General features: G+C 43.6%; 1 protein-coding gene across 5 annotated transcripts in view; it reads left to right on the top strand.

The window, feature by feature from the left end:
• nrg1 (neuregulin 1) overlaps nucleotides 1-14,857 on the top strand; it is a 175,645-nt gene that overhangs the window by 63,118 nt on the left and 97,670 nt on the right. The window contains exon 1 of one of the 5 annotated variants that reach the window (XM_068045150.1): nucleotides 5,235-5,880. The exons of the other annotated variants lie outside the window; for them this stretch is intronic. Within the exon in view, the coding sequence (XP_067901251.1) occupies nucleotides 5,235-5,880 (646 nt within the window). Of the gene's footprint in view, nucleotides 1-5,234; nucleotides 5,881-14,857 lie in introns of those variants that run through there. 5 annotated transcript variants of the gene reach the window in all.

The following is a 14,857-nucleotide window of genomic DNA, read 5'->3' as shown; positions in this document are numbered from 1 at the left end:
ATGCATTCCTGGAGATTTCCGTGTACACGCTCCTGCTTCTAATGGCCCTGCATCACCAGCCCCTCCACCCCCGACACTAACACCACTGCTCGCCTGACATGTCTATCCTCGCAGCACACTGCCTTCCCACACTAATTGGAAAAGAAGCGGGCTTTTAATTAATTGGATCATTCTCGACAACCAGCTTTTTTAAAGCACCTTCAATATTTCTATAACTAATAAATATTCAAAGAAAATGACACACAATTTATTTTACTGCCCTGCTATGGTTTTTCTCCTGGGTTACTCACAGGTCGTGTCCTGGAGTGTCTTTGATTCCTGAACACTCCAGGGCAATCCTACGGACATCAGTCTCCTGGTATATCTAAATGAAAGCAGCAGTTGTCATTTGTTAAATCTCGAAATGTCATCTGAGATATGCTTGTGACACTTTCAGGTTGTGAAATACAAAAGGACCACAGAAGTGCCCAGGTATCATTTGGACTGCAAGTTGCCTCAGTCATAAGCATGTCCAGTGCAGTAATGCATACTTTAGAATGAGTTAAAGGAACACTCCTTGTTAAGACTGCCTAATATCCTTGGTGTAGTATATTTTATTGAGGCACTGATACAAAACACAGGGAGAATCTTTCCTTTTGTGCTGTGTAAGAGAATTGTCTATAAAGAAAATAATCTTTATGTTTCCCATTATTTTATATTTTCCCATTAAGAATTATATTCAATGTTGCATTATGAGTCAGAGTGCTGTTTGACTTTCCCTCAGAATGGGAGGATGTGAGTTTGATTCTCCGCTGGGCTCAGTTGCTGATCTGGAAAGGCAGGAGGGAGGTTGCAGCTTCTGCTAGTGGTGAATGGGGAGAGGAAAGAAGTCTGACGGTTGTTGGTTCAAGCCGCACACCAAAGACTTGAGCAGAAACTCCAGGAGGAGACTCCGATGCCGTTCTGAAGGAGTGCTGCACTGCCAGCGATGCAGTCTATTGGATGAGACACTAAAAAGAGGCCCCATCTAACTCTCAGTTGGATGTAAAAGACCCCATGGTACTATTTCCAAGAACAATAGAGGAGTCCTTCCTGGTGCCGTGGTCAATATTTATCCTTCAACCAACATAACTAAAACAGATTATCTGTTCAATAATCTCATTGTGTTTGTGGGTCCTTACAGTGCTCAAATTGTACTTCCCGACAATACAACAGTGATTACACTTAAAAAGCACTTCATTGGCTGTAAAGAGCTTTGGGACATCCTAAGGGTATATAAATGCAATTTCTTTTTATCAAGGTGCAGTTTCTTAAAGATTCTTATTGTTGCAAATTTGTGCTAACTAATGAGTTGTTGTTTTACACTGACTGGGCTGTGCAAATGTCAGATAACCCTTTGCCAATCCTTTTCCACTGAGAAGAGTATGAAATTAAATTAGTAGGGCCTCTAGCCTGTTTATTTAACATAATGATTGATAGTTTTGTGTTTTCTAACCATCACCTCTGAATGTTGGGATGAAATAGACCATTGTTTATAAGGCAACTGTGGAGACTCTCTTCCATCAATGTGCATCTGATCATGATGCATGGGAGGCAATATAGAAAATCTAAGTTTCTACTTCAGTTTAGGAGCATCTGGCATCATCAATGTTAGCTGCAATGCTAAATAGAAAAGTTGCACCAGTAAAGGTGCCAGTAGGGGTTTGACAGGAAGTAGAGAAAAGAAACTCCACAGCAGATTCAAAGGCCTATTCTCTCCTTTCTTCTAGCTAAATTTTACCAAAACTCTTGGAAAACTGATGAGACGCACCAAAACCCAGACAAACCTGCCTCAGCTGTGTCGTGTGTCACCAGCCCTAGAATATGAGGGATGCTTTCCCCACTCTGGTATCTCGGAATACCCAGGATGGGGTTGCAGTGGAGGGACAGGGTCGGGGGTAATTGGGCGGGGTGAAGATGGGGAGGCTGCAGAGTGGCCTCACTGTGTGGAACTGATGCCCTCCCTCACAGCTCCAGCAGAGTGTCGGGGGCCATAGTCTTCATTTCGCCAGGCAGCTCCTCTCCATTGTTTCCAATTGGCTGAAGTTGGGACGTGGCCCCAGCAGTGGCAGGAAATCAGCCACCACCCATTTGAAGTCTGACCTGTGCAGCTGCCAGCCACTCAAACCCCAACCTCACCATAAAAAGTGTACCCATGCAGTTATCTTCTGCTTCCCAGAGACTGTGATCTGCCTCAAATAAACTGGCCACTTGTCAAGCCATAAGGTAGGCTGGTAAAACAGCCACAGCTCATCAGAGATAGGGTGTGGCAGTTTAGAATCTTTTCCAAATGTCACCTTTCAGTTTCGTTTTTTGAAGCCAAATAAAAACTGCATTATCACGATTGTATGTGTGGGCTTGAGTATGAGAGACTATACGATACTTGGAAGTGAACCTGAAAGTAACTCAGTGTTTTTGGGAAAACACCTGACCTGGGGGTTGTTGGGTCAGATAGACTTTGTAGCCACAATAGGCAGCAGTCTTTATTAAAGCTTGTTAAATCTTTGTGAAAGTTAAATCTGTGACTTCAAGTGTGATTCTTAAGACTGAGATGTGACATGTATTATGTCAGAAACAGCACCTTAAAAGCTCACTACAGAGAGGGACTGCTGTACAATGAAGGTCCACTACATGACACTTTCACAGGTGGCTTGTGCTTTCATACAGGTGTAGCGTACATACTGTACACCCCCTCACTAAAACAGCCCCTTTTGAAATCAAGCTTTCCACATGTTACCCAAAGAGCAAAACCTTGGAGAAGGAGGTGACTGCGGAGGTCTGTGTATATGTAACACAAGATTTCTGTGCTGGTTTGCTAAAAAAACACATGTATATGAACTTTTTCCAAATTAAGTTTTGAAAATTTATTCTTAGATGTGGGGATCGCTGGAAAGGCTATTGTCGATCCGTCACTGCCTTGAGAAGGTGGTGGTGGGACTCCTTCTTGAACTGCTGGTAGTGGTTTGATATAACTGAGTAGCTTTCAAAGCCCTGTTAAAGGGCAATTAAGAATCATCTGCCTTGGTGCGGGATTGGAGTCACATATGGGTCAGACTGGGTGAGGACGGCAGGTTTCCTTCCCTAAAGGACATTAGTGAACCAGTTGGTTTTTGCGACAATCTGACAATTTCATGGCCATTTTTACTGATGCCAACTTTACATTTCTCGATTTATAAAAAAAAAAAAATCTGAATTCAAATTCTCAAACTGCCACACAGGGATTCGAATTCGCATTCTCTAGATTATTAGTGTAGGCCTCTGAATTAGTGATCTTAGACTGTGAGACACGGTACTGTACTATCAATGACAAGAGAAGCTCAGCTTTGTACAAAATGATACATCCTACACAAAATATTTTTTTAATTTGAATTCAGGCAAATGACCCTTCATGGGGGTTTTACTGAACTCACGTTGAGATGTGCATATTTAGTTATGCGATCTTTCTTTGTACGCCTTTTTTATATTGATTTGAAACCCACCCACTCCTCGGTGCTACATTTGTACATTTCTTCTGTTAGAAGTGTTCCTCTAAGGACAGTGCACAGGAGTCACTCTTCCCTGGCCTACATTTACCATGTTGCTTTCAGTACACGGCTGTTTATGAATGACGAGAAACATGATTTCTTTTATTAATTTGGTGCAGTGAGGAGAGAGTTAGGGTATCCATGTAGTAAATTGCTGCACTATTTATGGGCTGATTCCGCTGTGCATACAGCTCCATCTCTCACTGCTTACTGCCCTCGACAGCGGCAGGATCCAATTAATGCTGGGCTGGATGGTCTGCCTGTAGAACTGTATTAATAATAGACTTGCTGGCAACCCGTTCTCGTGTGCTGATGGCAGTCGTAAGCACTCATTTTTATAATGCATGTCCTGTTTCTTAAATGCTTTCACTATCTCTTTCTTTTCCTCAGAAGCAGCTCATCAATTCATGAAATGCATTCACAGCCCAAGGCAGAATTGTCTTTTTCTCTCTCTTTTTCCTGCTCTTTATATTTTTGTATGCTAACAGGTTAATTAGTAGGCCGAAACTGGATTGGAGTAAGAGTGTATCCTTCAGAACTGTCAATCCTCCATGGAGCTGCCACCCTCAGCCTTGCTTTCTGGTAGCCCACTGCCAAACATGCCGCTTAAACAAGACAAAAAAAAAACTCTCTAAACTCTGGCAGCCTCTAAGATGTGAAATATCCAAACTTCTTTTCATTTACCTATTTGCTGGTTGCTCACTTTAAACCATTCTCGTCCCTTTATCGTTTAAAATGAAGCTGGATATTGGGATGAAATCTGATCACTGGGAGCACACAAGTGAAATTACTGGAGGAAACCCCATCCCCCTGGGACACAGCGTCTGCCAGTTTCACCAGCTATGTTCTGCCCCATCATATCCAGCTCTTGTGCATTAGCATAATCAATTGCTGACTCGTCTATAGAGCAGAGGGAGGGATGAAGCCGGTGAATTCACTGCTGCTTGCCTCTTTCTGATTTGATGGTTCATTCCTCCTAATTGGATCAAGTAGGAAGTTGCAGGCAGTCTGTGCAGTTCTGAATGGTGTGTGCGTGTGTGTGTTCTGTTTTCAGGAAGACCTACCCTGCAGTGAATGTGTGTGTGTCTCTGTGCCTGTGTGTATATGAAGCAGAAGGAGGAGGAAGTTCAGTTCGTCCTCTCCCTCTTTCTGCCCCCTCCTTCCCTTCCTTTCCTCCCACCCGTCGAGTTTGCGAGTATCCCTGTCACTAATGATACCGTTTCCACTGTGCTCAGAGGACGGGCACCTGCTGCTCCTTAATGACTCCAGCTTTTCTCTGTCGTGAGCAGAGCAGCCACAGTGAGAACAACAAGATGCTGCTGCTGCTGCTGGCTCGTGTGTGTTTTTCATGAAGGTGTGGGGGTCAGTCCCCAACTCAGCAGGTGAGAGATCAGGAGCAATAGCAAAAGACTTGCAATTTAGAATAAATGGCAGCCCCCTTGACACCAGGACTGAGCTGCTAAACCTAGAGATGTCTAGAACATTTTGTTCAGAACTCCCTAAATTGACAGGAGAGAAACTAACACAGTGAAGAGCTATCAGGTTGCTTGTCCTCCTTCCCCGAGCAAATGCTGATAATGATTTTATCGTCGTCCATTTGATGCCTCGACACCCTGATCCTCCTTGCTCTCGCTCACTTCCTTCTTGTTGTTTGAAAGCCTTCAGAGAACGGTCAAGTTTAATGCACTGAGGATGTCCGAGGCAGCGAGTGAAAATTCTCTTGAGCCCTCCACCCCTCCTTGTCTGACCCCGTCCGCCGAAGGAACTGCGGAGGATAGTTCTTCGGCAACCCAGGCGGATGAGAATGGAGCACCGGGATTGACGGGCCTCATCGCTACCTGCTGCATCTGTATGGAGGTGGAGCGCGTCCGGACTTGCCTAAACTCTGAGAAGATCTGCATCATACCCATCATGGCCTGTCTGGTGAGCCTGGGTCTTTGCATTGCTGGCCTCAAGTGGGTTTTTGTGGACAAGATATTTGAGTACGAACCTCTGACGCACCTTGATCCCAAGCGCATAGGGCAGGGTCCTATTATCTCTGCTGACCAAGCAACAGTGGCCGAATGGCCACCATCAACTGCCTTTACCTCCACTATCCCGATATCTGACTTGGGCCAGATGCTAAACGATCCTGATGACCCTTTGGTGCTCACCTCAACTCCCTTTACTAGCCCATCCTCACAACCCCCTACCTCGTCTCCATCCTTCCTATCCTCTGTCATACTTGAATCTTTCTCCCCAGAACCTGTTGTCACCAAAAGTCGCGAAAGGACAGAATCGACGTCTGTAACACTTCCTCAAATGACAGATACAAACCTCATTATCGCACCGGCGATTAGTAAGTAACGTATTCTTTTCATTCTTATGATTTTTGGGGGGGCAAATTCTGGCTGTCTTTTCCAATCTGCTACTTTGATGTTAAAAACCCATTTGTCCAATAGCAGAGAAGGCTAAGATTGGCAGGCTTTATATTTATTCTGATTGAACTGTTTTCATGAAAGAAATTCATTTGTAAAAGGTTTGTTTTGTAATTCTTTTGATTATTATTTTTCACTTAATTGAACACTATTGACAGTGCAAAGACTCAATTTTACATTCTCTTTCCACTCACAGTTCTAGATGTTGCGAGGAGTGAGGGGTTCATTGCTATTTAATTGGGTTAGATTTTTGTGTCAACAGAGTCTCTACAGATATAGTAGACCTTTTACAGGAAGCTGAGAAAATCTCCCTCTAAAATAATAGCTATCAGGAAAGCACATAAATGGTGTTATAGAAAAGAACTCTTTAAATCACTGCCCCCCCACCCCTCTCCATTCACAGAAGCCTGTGTTTTGTGCTTAATGACATTACAGGACAGTAGCTGGGCTGCTGTTAGCGTGTTTTATAGCCGCATGAGTTCTTGTTAGCAGTTTGTCTGATTTACCATCAGGCACAATATTCTAACGGAGCTTCCTATGCTTAGCCTGCAGGCTGATTGATGAAAACTGTGACGTTCAAAAAAAAAAAATGTTTTGTTAACTCATATTCTGACCCTCCCATGAATAGGATCCATCGCACTTATCAATTATACTCCTATGTTTCATCACAAACTGCAGGGAATTTAGTCTGAAACACTGTAGTGGGAGATAAATCAGCAAGACAGTCTATATATTTTTAATAATAATCAATATTTGTCCTTTTTTTAAAAGGATCTTTAGTGTGTGTGTGTCCTCTCCCAATGATTTCTTGCCTAGTTCTGAGATGAATTTCAAGGTTATTCATTGCTGTGAGCTAATTGATTCCAGTCTATTCCAGAGACTCATGGAAAGACAATCCTGTTAATGCTGCCTTGTAGGTTGCCCACTTGTACAATGACTTTGCAAGTTTTTTTTTTCGATTAGTTCTTGGCTGTCTGCCAAGCTTTTGATATTTCAGTGTTCCTACTTGTTTAACTGGCTGCAATGGTACATTTCCAATAGTTTTATTAACTGTGGTTTTTGGACTCTATGCATGCCCACACCTTTGATGGGAATATGTGAGATTAATCAATGCCTAAAGTGCCTTTTTTTCACTGCTTTTCTGGGAAATTAAATTGCACACGGTTGCAAACCTTTTTTTACTCCTCTCTGGAAATTTGAAATCAAAATCAATACAGAATAGTTGGGCTTAAAGAGAGGACCAGAAAACCAAGGATTGTGTTAAGGCAGCTGAGGTTACTGGTTATTCATTGTTTCATGGTATATAAAAGGAATTCATATTTTTGCTGTTAGTTGCTTCCATCCCAAGGATTGCAGTATGGTTTAGAAGAAAGAACTGAGTGTGGAAACTGTGTGAAGCAGCTTTGGTGTATCCTAGTGGCTCAGCTATTTGCCAAAATTGTTCATTTTGAAGTGTATTCATGAAGGATTTTTTTTAATATAAATGTCAATGTAACTAGATAATAGTTTATCTAGTTTCAGACATGCTTAGATATGAGATAATCAATCAGACATATGTATTGGAATGCCCTGTGATTGCCTCCTTCATAAATCGATTTGCTCCAACTTGAAGAAATTATATATGGGTAAGGTATGGTGGGGGCAGTGGCTCACATGGAACTGCATTCCACCTGGATTGCCCCGGAGTCTCCAGGAATTAAAGACTAATCCCCAGGACACTGCAGCGAGTAACCCAGGAGAAAAATCATTGGGGCAATAAAAAAGATGTTTTCTTTTAAACTTTCCTTGAACACCTTCATTCACGAGTCATAATAATATTAGAGATGGGATAAAAGAGTGTTTGACTGACAGTCGAGAATCATTCAATCGAGTAATGAAGAGTTTGCTGGCTTTTCGATTGGGCTTGGAAAGGTGAGTAAGGAGATGTTGGGCGACCAGTGGCAGGAGTGTGGGGGCAGGGCAGTTGGAAGGGTGATGACACCTCCAGGGATATGTCCTACCAGAGTTGACGACCCTTATCCACCATGGACCAGTGTCTCCAGGAGAGAAAGAAGGAAATATTCAAGTATATATACAGGCTCATTATTCTTAGTAGCAACGGCTCATGTCAACCAAAGAACAAAGAACAATACAGCACAGGAACAGGCCATTCGGCCCTCCAAGCCTGCGCCGATCTTGATGCCTGCCTAAACTAAAACCTTCTCCACATCCAGGGACCGTATCCCTCTATTCCCATCCTATTCATGTATTTGTCAAGATGCCTCTTAAACGTCATTATCGTACCTGCTTCCACCATCTCCCCCGGCAGCAAGTTCCAGGCACTCCCCACCCTCTGTGTAAAGAACTTGCCTCGCACATCCCCTCTAAACTTTGCCCCTTTCACCTTAAGCCTATGTCCCCTAGTAACTGACTCTTCCACCCTGGGAAAAAGCTTCTGACTATCCACTCTGTCCATGCTGCTCATAACTTTGTAAACCTCTATCATGTCGCCCCTCCACCTCCGTCGTTCCAGTGAAAACAATCCGAGTTTATCCAACCTCTCCTCATAGCTAATGCCCTCCAGACCAGGCAACATCCTGGTAAACCTCCTCTGTACCCTCTCCAAAGCCTCCACGTCCTTATGGTAGTGTGGCCACCAGAATTGCATGCAATATTCTAAGTGTGGCCTAACTAAAGTTCTGTACAGCTGCAGCATGACTTGCCAATTTTTATACTCTATGCCCCGACCGATGAAGGCAAACATGCTGTATGCCTTCTTGACTCCCTTATCCACCTGCGTTGCCACTTTCAGTGACCTGTGGACCTGTACGCCCAGATCTCTCTGCCTGTCAATACTCCTAAGGGTTCTGCCATTTACTGTATACTTCCCACCTGTATTAGATCTTCCAAAATGCATTACCTCACATTTGTCCGGATTAAACTCCATCTGCCATTTCTCCACCCAAGTCTCCAACCGATCTATATCCTGCTGTATCCTCTGACAATTCTCATCACTATCCGCAACTCCACCAACCTTTGTGTCGTCCGCAAACTTACTAATCAGACCAGCTACATTTTCCTCCAAATCATTTATATATACTACAAACAGCAAAGGTCCCAGCACTGATCCCTGCGGAACACCACTAGTCACAGCCCTCCATTCAGAAAAGCAAACCCTTGAAGAACACACCTTTGAAGAACATACCTTCAAAGACGGATGGAGTGCCTCACCAACTGGCAAGCATCGTTACTGACAGTTCTAAAAGCACGACAGAAAAGAAACAGCAACAAAAGTTTTCATCTGAAGCCCACAGGATAAGCAGAGTTTCAATGCCTGGCCCCGCCCCTCAGCCGTGACATTATGGGTAGCACTCCCTCCAGAGTCAGAAAGTTGTGGGTTCGAGGCCCACTCCAGAGATTTGAGCACATAATCTAGGCTGACGCTCCAGTGCAGTGCTGAGGGAGTGCTTCAGTGTCAGAGGTGCTGTCTTTCAGATGAGACATTAAGCTGAGGCCCTGTTCTCCCTCTCAGATGGATGTAAAAGATGCTGTGGTGCTATTCAAAATCATTTATTTTGTTATTTATTTCACTGCCGTTAGTGGGAACAAGTGTTTGTGGGACCAAGCTGTGGGTAATTTGGCTGCCACATTCGGCGATATTACAAAAATACTTCTTTGGCTGTAAAGTGCTTTGGGGCATCCTGAAAGTGCGGGAGTCCCGGCCCCTGCACTGAAGATTGCAGCGGGCCCAGAAGATTCAATGTAAGTTCATTTAAATTTATTCATCTCATTAATTTAAATATTGAAATTGAGGTCCCATCGCCCAGCAGCGCTGGGGGGAATGGGGTGTGAAGGTCTGCTACCCAACCCAAACCCGACAGGACCCGTTGATATGTGTCGGGTTGGGTTCGGGTCGGGTTGCACTTCCGGGTCCGGCATTCAAGCTCGGCTCGGGTCAGACACGCTCCATCACAAGTAAGTGGCTCCAATGTTAATGTAATTTTTTGGACTAGAAAGGTGGTTTTGTTACAGTTATTTTCAGCTTGTGCAGATCAGCAAGAAAGTGAAAAACGGAAGGTAAGTTAACTGATGAATGGGTCGGGCGCGAAAAAGAATGGAAGGACTCAGGCTGGGTCGGGCTTGGGTCGGATGTGGTTCTGTTGGGCTTGGGTCAGTTTTTTTTGCAGACCCGAGCAGGCCTTTAATGGGGAGGGCCACCATGGAGCCTTGCCACTGCCAGGAGGATCAGGCCGGGCCCACCCGGCATCAAGCTCCATGGCGGGCCTCGGCCGCAATCATCTTCTGGACCCCCCCCCCCCCCCCCCACAAATCCCCCGACCCCGCCATGGAGCCCGACATCGTGGGCTTGGTAAAATCCAGCCCTCTGAGTCTAATCTTGTGTGAGATGAATAGACATGTGCAGTTAAAAGTGAATACTCCCACATTAATGACTCAATTAATTATGCTTATTTAGCTCCTTTCTACTTTTTCAGAGCCATTATTACTCACCATTGGAGGAATAATATTTGAAAGAAATGAAGAGTTGAATGAAAGTTGATTTTATTAATTCTTTGTGCATAGAATGAATAGAAAGGGGTTCTGATGATGAAACTCTCTTTTTGGTTGTTATCCCTATATGTATCACAATATAACTGTGTCCATGTGAGATGAGTGATGCTGTCTATCTGGATGTGTTTGAACTCCACTAGTCTATGGCTGCACTGTATGTATTGAGCCAACAATGCCTTGAAATCCATCAAATCAATGATTTCCTTCTGTGACATGGCGACAAGATAGTGATTAATATCAGCAAGATGTCATTTGTAAAACACGAGGTGGAAAGAGGCTCATGAATTTGTGGGCTGGGTTACTGCAGTTTTATAGTGAGTGAGTTAAGATTTAAAGTTTACGCAACTGAGAGGCGTCACAGAAGCCAGAAATCTTCAGGCTCATTCTGTCAACCCCCTCTCATGACTGTCAAAGTATTCAGGATCAGGGGGAGGGAAGGTGGTTAGCTCATTTAAGTATCTTTGGTGGATGCCCCCCAATGAATGTCTGTGCCAGTATGGGTGCAGCTGTGCCCTCTGCGGCTCTGTGATGCACACCTACGTGCCCCGTGGTTCTATGATACGCATCTGTGTGCCTCCTGGGGCTCTAAAGTGCATGATCTATCACTGAAAACATCAGATTTGAGCTCCCTTCCCATGTCTTGACAGCTATAAGAACAAAGCCTGCTGTAGTAGCAAGCTACACAGACCAGAGGACATAAGATCCAATTCCCAATCTATGATCTCAGCCTGAGCTGGAGCTGGGAAACTTTGGTTGGCTTGAGCAGCCCTGCACTAAGGAGGGGAAAAAAATCATCCTAACTTCTTGTTCCTCCTCATTACTCAATGAATCCTATTGGAAAGTGGTCATTGGGTGAGGATGGAAGTGAGCTTGAGTGATGCTTTTCACTGTCAAATAGCCAATCAGCACTCACTGTCTAGATATAACGATTGACCACTTGACCAAGAAAACAGACATCTGCTGGCAGCCTTGGAAAGGTACCCCGACTGGATTCAACATGGGGAAATGAGAGGTGCAGAAACCAAATTTTCTCCACAAGGAAGCACTCCTAGGAATTTACACTCTATAAAGTGTTTGTTAGAAAACAATAGTGCAACTATTCTATGGAAAACACACTATAAGAAGGCAAACAATGATACTTAGAAGTACATGGAAGGTACAGCACCGAAGCAGGCCATTTGGCCCAACCAATCTATGTTGGCATTTACCCTTCATATGAGCAAATAGTCTGAATCAAATTTACCTACTTAATTCCCATAGTCCTTCACGCAAACCCCTCCCTTTTCCTTCATCCACCGAGCTAATCCAAACTTGAACGCTGACATAATTTCTGTCGCAATCACTAACGCTGGAAATTAATTCCGCAGCCTCGTAATTTTCTGTGTGAAAACGTTTCTCCGCCCTTTGGTTATAAATCACGCACATTTAATCTTGTACCTATGGCCTCTCAGCCATAGGAAACAGCCTGAGTAATGAGCCAGAGGAAGGATATAGCATTATATTGCCTAACCTGATTCCCTTCGCCACTGGTACTGGTCACACGATATCACATACCTTTCTGTTCTATGTCTGATTTCGTCAAGCACAGCGCCGTGTGACTAAAACAAGAAATACAATAGTATTTTTAATACATTTATGCAGGTTTGAGGCAGTATGTCAGTCTACTGAGACCTTTCAAGCTTAATCCATGCAATTTAGCAGCTCATCAGAGCAGCCTCATAAAATTACAGCCTTGTCACTCTCAACTGCCAGCATTCTAATATATAACATGAACTCTTGTATGCATCGCATGCTGGATTTGAATGTGTTGTAGACTCTGTTCCTCTTCTTTGTGAAGCTAGAGTTGCTCATTCTGCAAAATGTTTCATATTTAGGAGAAATATCTTTCCACAGAGGGCATGGAATAACCCTCTAATAGTTGAGGCAGAGACCATTGCATGTCTTTAAGAGAAGTGGAGGAAGATATAAAGCAATGGAAAAAGAACAGGACAATGGGATGAATATTGGATTGCTCCAGCTGAGAACCAGCACAGACAAGATAGACTGAATGGCTTGCTTCTGTGCTGTAAACGTCAATGGAACTTGTCAGCCGAGCATATGACGAACGTATTGTCATTTATGACTTTGATTTGTCAAGAGTGCATCCAGAAGAAACAAATAGCCATAACCCTCTAATCGTTTTAATTCCCCTGTGTGCTATTTTTAGCATACCTGTTAATGCAATCGCATACATTTCTGTCTGTGCTATTCTCACCCAGGAACTGAGCTATTCCAAGAAATGAGTTAACAGGTGCACTATAAATAACACACAGAGAATTAAACAGTTCTAGAACTTCTGTCTAATTGCTTCATGACCGATCCCTTCCACAAACCTCTGCAATTAACTGGCGCTTTTCCAATTGAAATGACTGCAAAGTTTGCTGCAGATGCCTTTTCATACAATCTGCGGAGAGGTGACAGCACCGTTATCAGATGTTGCGGTAGATGAGTCATCATCTGTTCTCCAATGGTAATTTAAGAAATTGCTTCATAATGATAATGAATTGATTTTTGTGCTGTGCTACATTGCGAGCACACAAAAGGACCAATGGATGCCAAAAAGCAGGGTCAATAACCATATTGGTTAGCCTGAGAGGGCTAAAAAGCAAAGGCAGTGTCCACGGAGTGCCCATAAACCAACAGCAAAAACAACTTGCATTTATATGAAATAAAAACAAAAAGTGCTGGAAAATACTCAGCAGGTGTGGAGAGAGAAGCAAAGTTAACGTTTCAGGTCAGTGTCCTTTCATCAGAACTGGCAAAGGTAATAGGTTTTAAGCAAATAAAGTAGGAGTAGGGCAAAAGAGAAGGTGTTGATTGGACAGAGGGTCGCAGAGAATAACTGACACGGAGGTCATGGGGCAAAGGCAAAAAGTATGTTAATAGTGTGGTGAAATACAAAGCATTAGTGCAGAGAGGGTGTTAAATGACAGAATAATGAAAGCCCTCTCCAAAAGCACAAACAAGAAAAAAAAACAGTGGGCAGGCACGTGGTAAAAAAATTGAATGATGGAACAAACTAAAATAAAATGAAATAAAAGTCAAAAATAGAAAGTAAAACTGAAAATAAAAAAGTGGTGGGGGAAGGACAGTCATGCTCTGAAATTATTGAACTCAATGTTCTGTCCGGTAGGCTGGAGCGTGCCTAATCAGTAAATGAGGTGCTGTTCCTGGAGCTTGTGTTGATGTTCACTGGAACACTGCAGCAAGCCCAGGACTCACGTCTCTGCATTTATAATTGAGGGTGAGCAAGAGGTCAGAATTGGAAGAATGCAGAGTTCTTGGAGTGATGGAGAAAGTTACAGAGATCGAGAAGAACAAGGTCATGGAGGGATTTGAAAAAAAGAATGAAAATTTTAAAACAGGCATTTCTAGACCAGGCACTAATGTAGATGTAGGTCGGTGAGCACAGGAGTGATCGGTGAGTAGGACCTAGTGCAAGGTAAGACAGATGAGCTCAAGCCTCCAGAGGGTACAAAGTAGGAGGTGTTATAAAACATTGTATTTCTGAACAGTGCTGTTCAGAGGCCTGTGAACTGCTGAAAGGCCCCAGTGACAGAAGGTTCTATTCACCTTTGAGTATTAGAGGAGTTTGCCTGTAATTGGCAGGTGTCAACGGTTAGAACTGAGACTGGTTTGCATTCTGGTTTAGGAAGAGAGGTTGAGCAGATTAGGATTATTTTCATTAGAAAGACGAGGTTGAGGGGGGACCTGATTGAGGTGTACAAAATCATGAGAGGTATAGACAGGGTGGATAGCAAGAAGCTTTTTCCCAGAGTGGGGGATTCAATTACTAGGGGTCACGAGTTCAAAGTGAGAGGGGAAAAGTTTAGGGGGGATATGCGTGGAAAGTTCTTTACGCAGAGGGTGGTGGGTGCCTGGAACGTGTTGCCAGCGGAGGTGGTAGACACGGGCACGATAGTGTCTTTTAAGATGTATCTAGACAGATACATGAATGGGCAGGAAGCAAAGAGATACAGACCCTTAGAAAATAGGCGACATGTTTAGATAGATGATCTGGATCGGCGCAGGCTTGGAGGGCTGAAGGGCCTGTTCCTGTGCTGTAATTTTCTTTGTTCTCTTTGTTCTTTGTATCTCCTCTCTAAACCTGACCGAGTGGATCCCAATTCACCGAGATTCCCCAGATCGTCCACGCCCAATTTCAGAGATTAATTTCACTGAGGCTTTCCATACAGCCTGGTCTTGCCAGGCTCTTCGATGTCACAGAGCATGTCCAGGCATCAGCTGCTAAGATTTCCATTTACTTGGTTTCATTTGGAAGTGCTAGTGGATGAAATTGCCAAATTTAAT

This window comes from Heterodontus francisci, chromosome 1 (assembly GCF_036365525.1).
Source record: "Heterodontus francisci isolate sHetFra1 chromosome 1, sHetFra1.hap1, whole genome shotgun sequence".
In the NCBI taxonomy this organism is placed as follows: domain Eukaryota; kingdom Metazoa; phylum Chordata; class Chondrichthyes; order Heterodontiformes; family Heterodontidae; genus Heterodontus; species Heterodontus francisci.
Note: the sequence above shows the minus strand (reverse complement) of the source record. Positions and strands in the feature narration are given on the sequence as shown.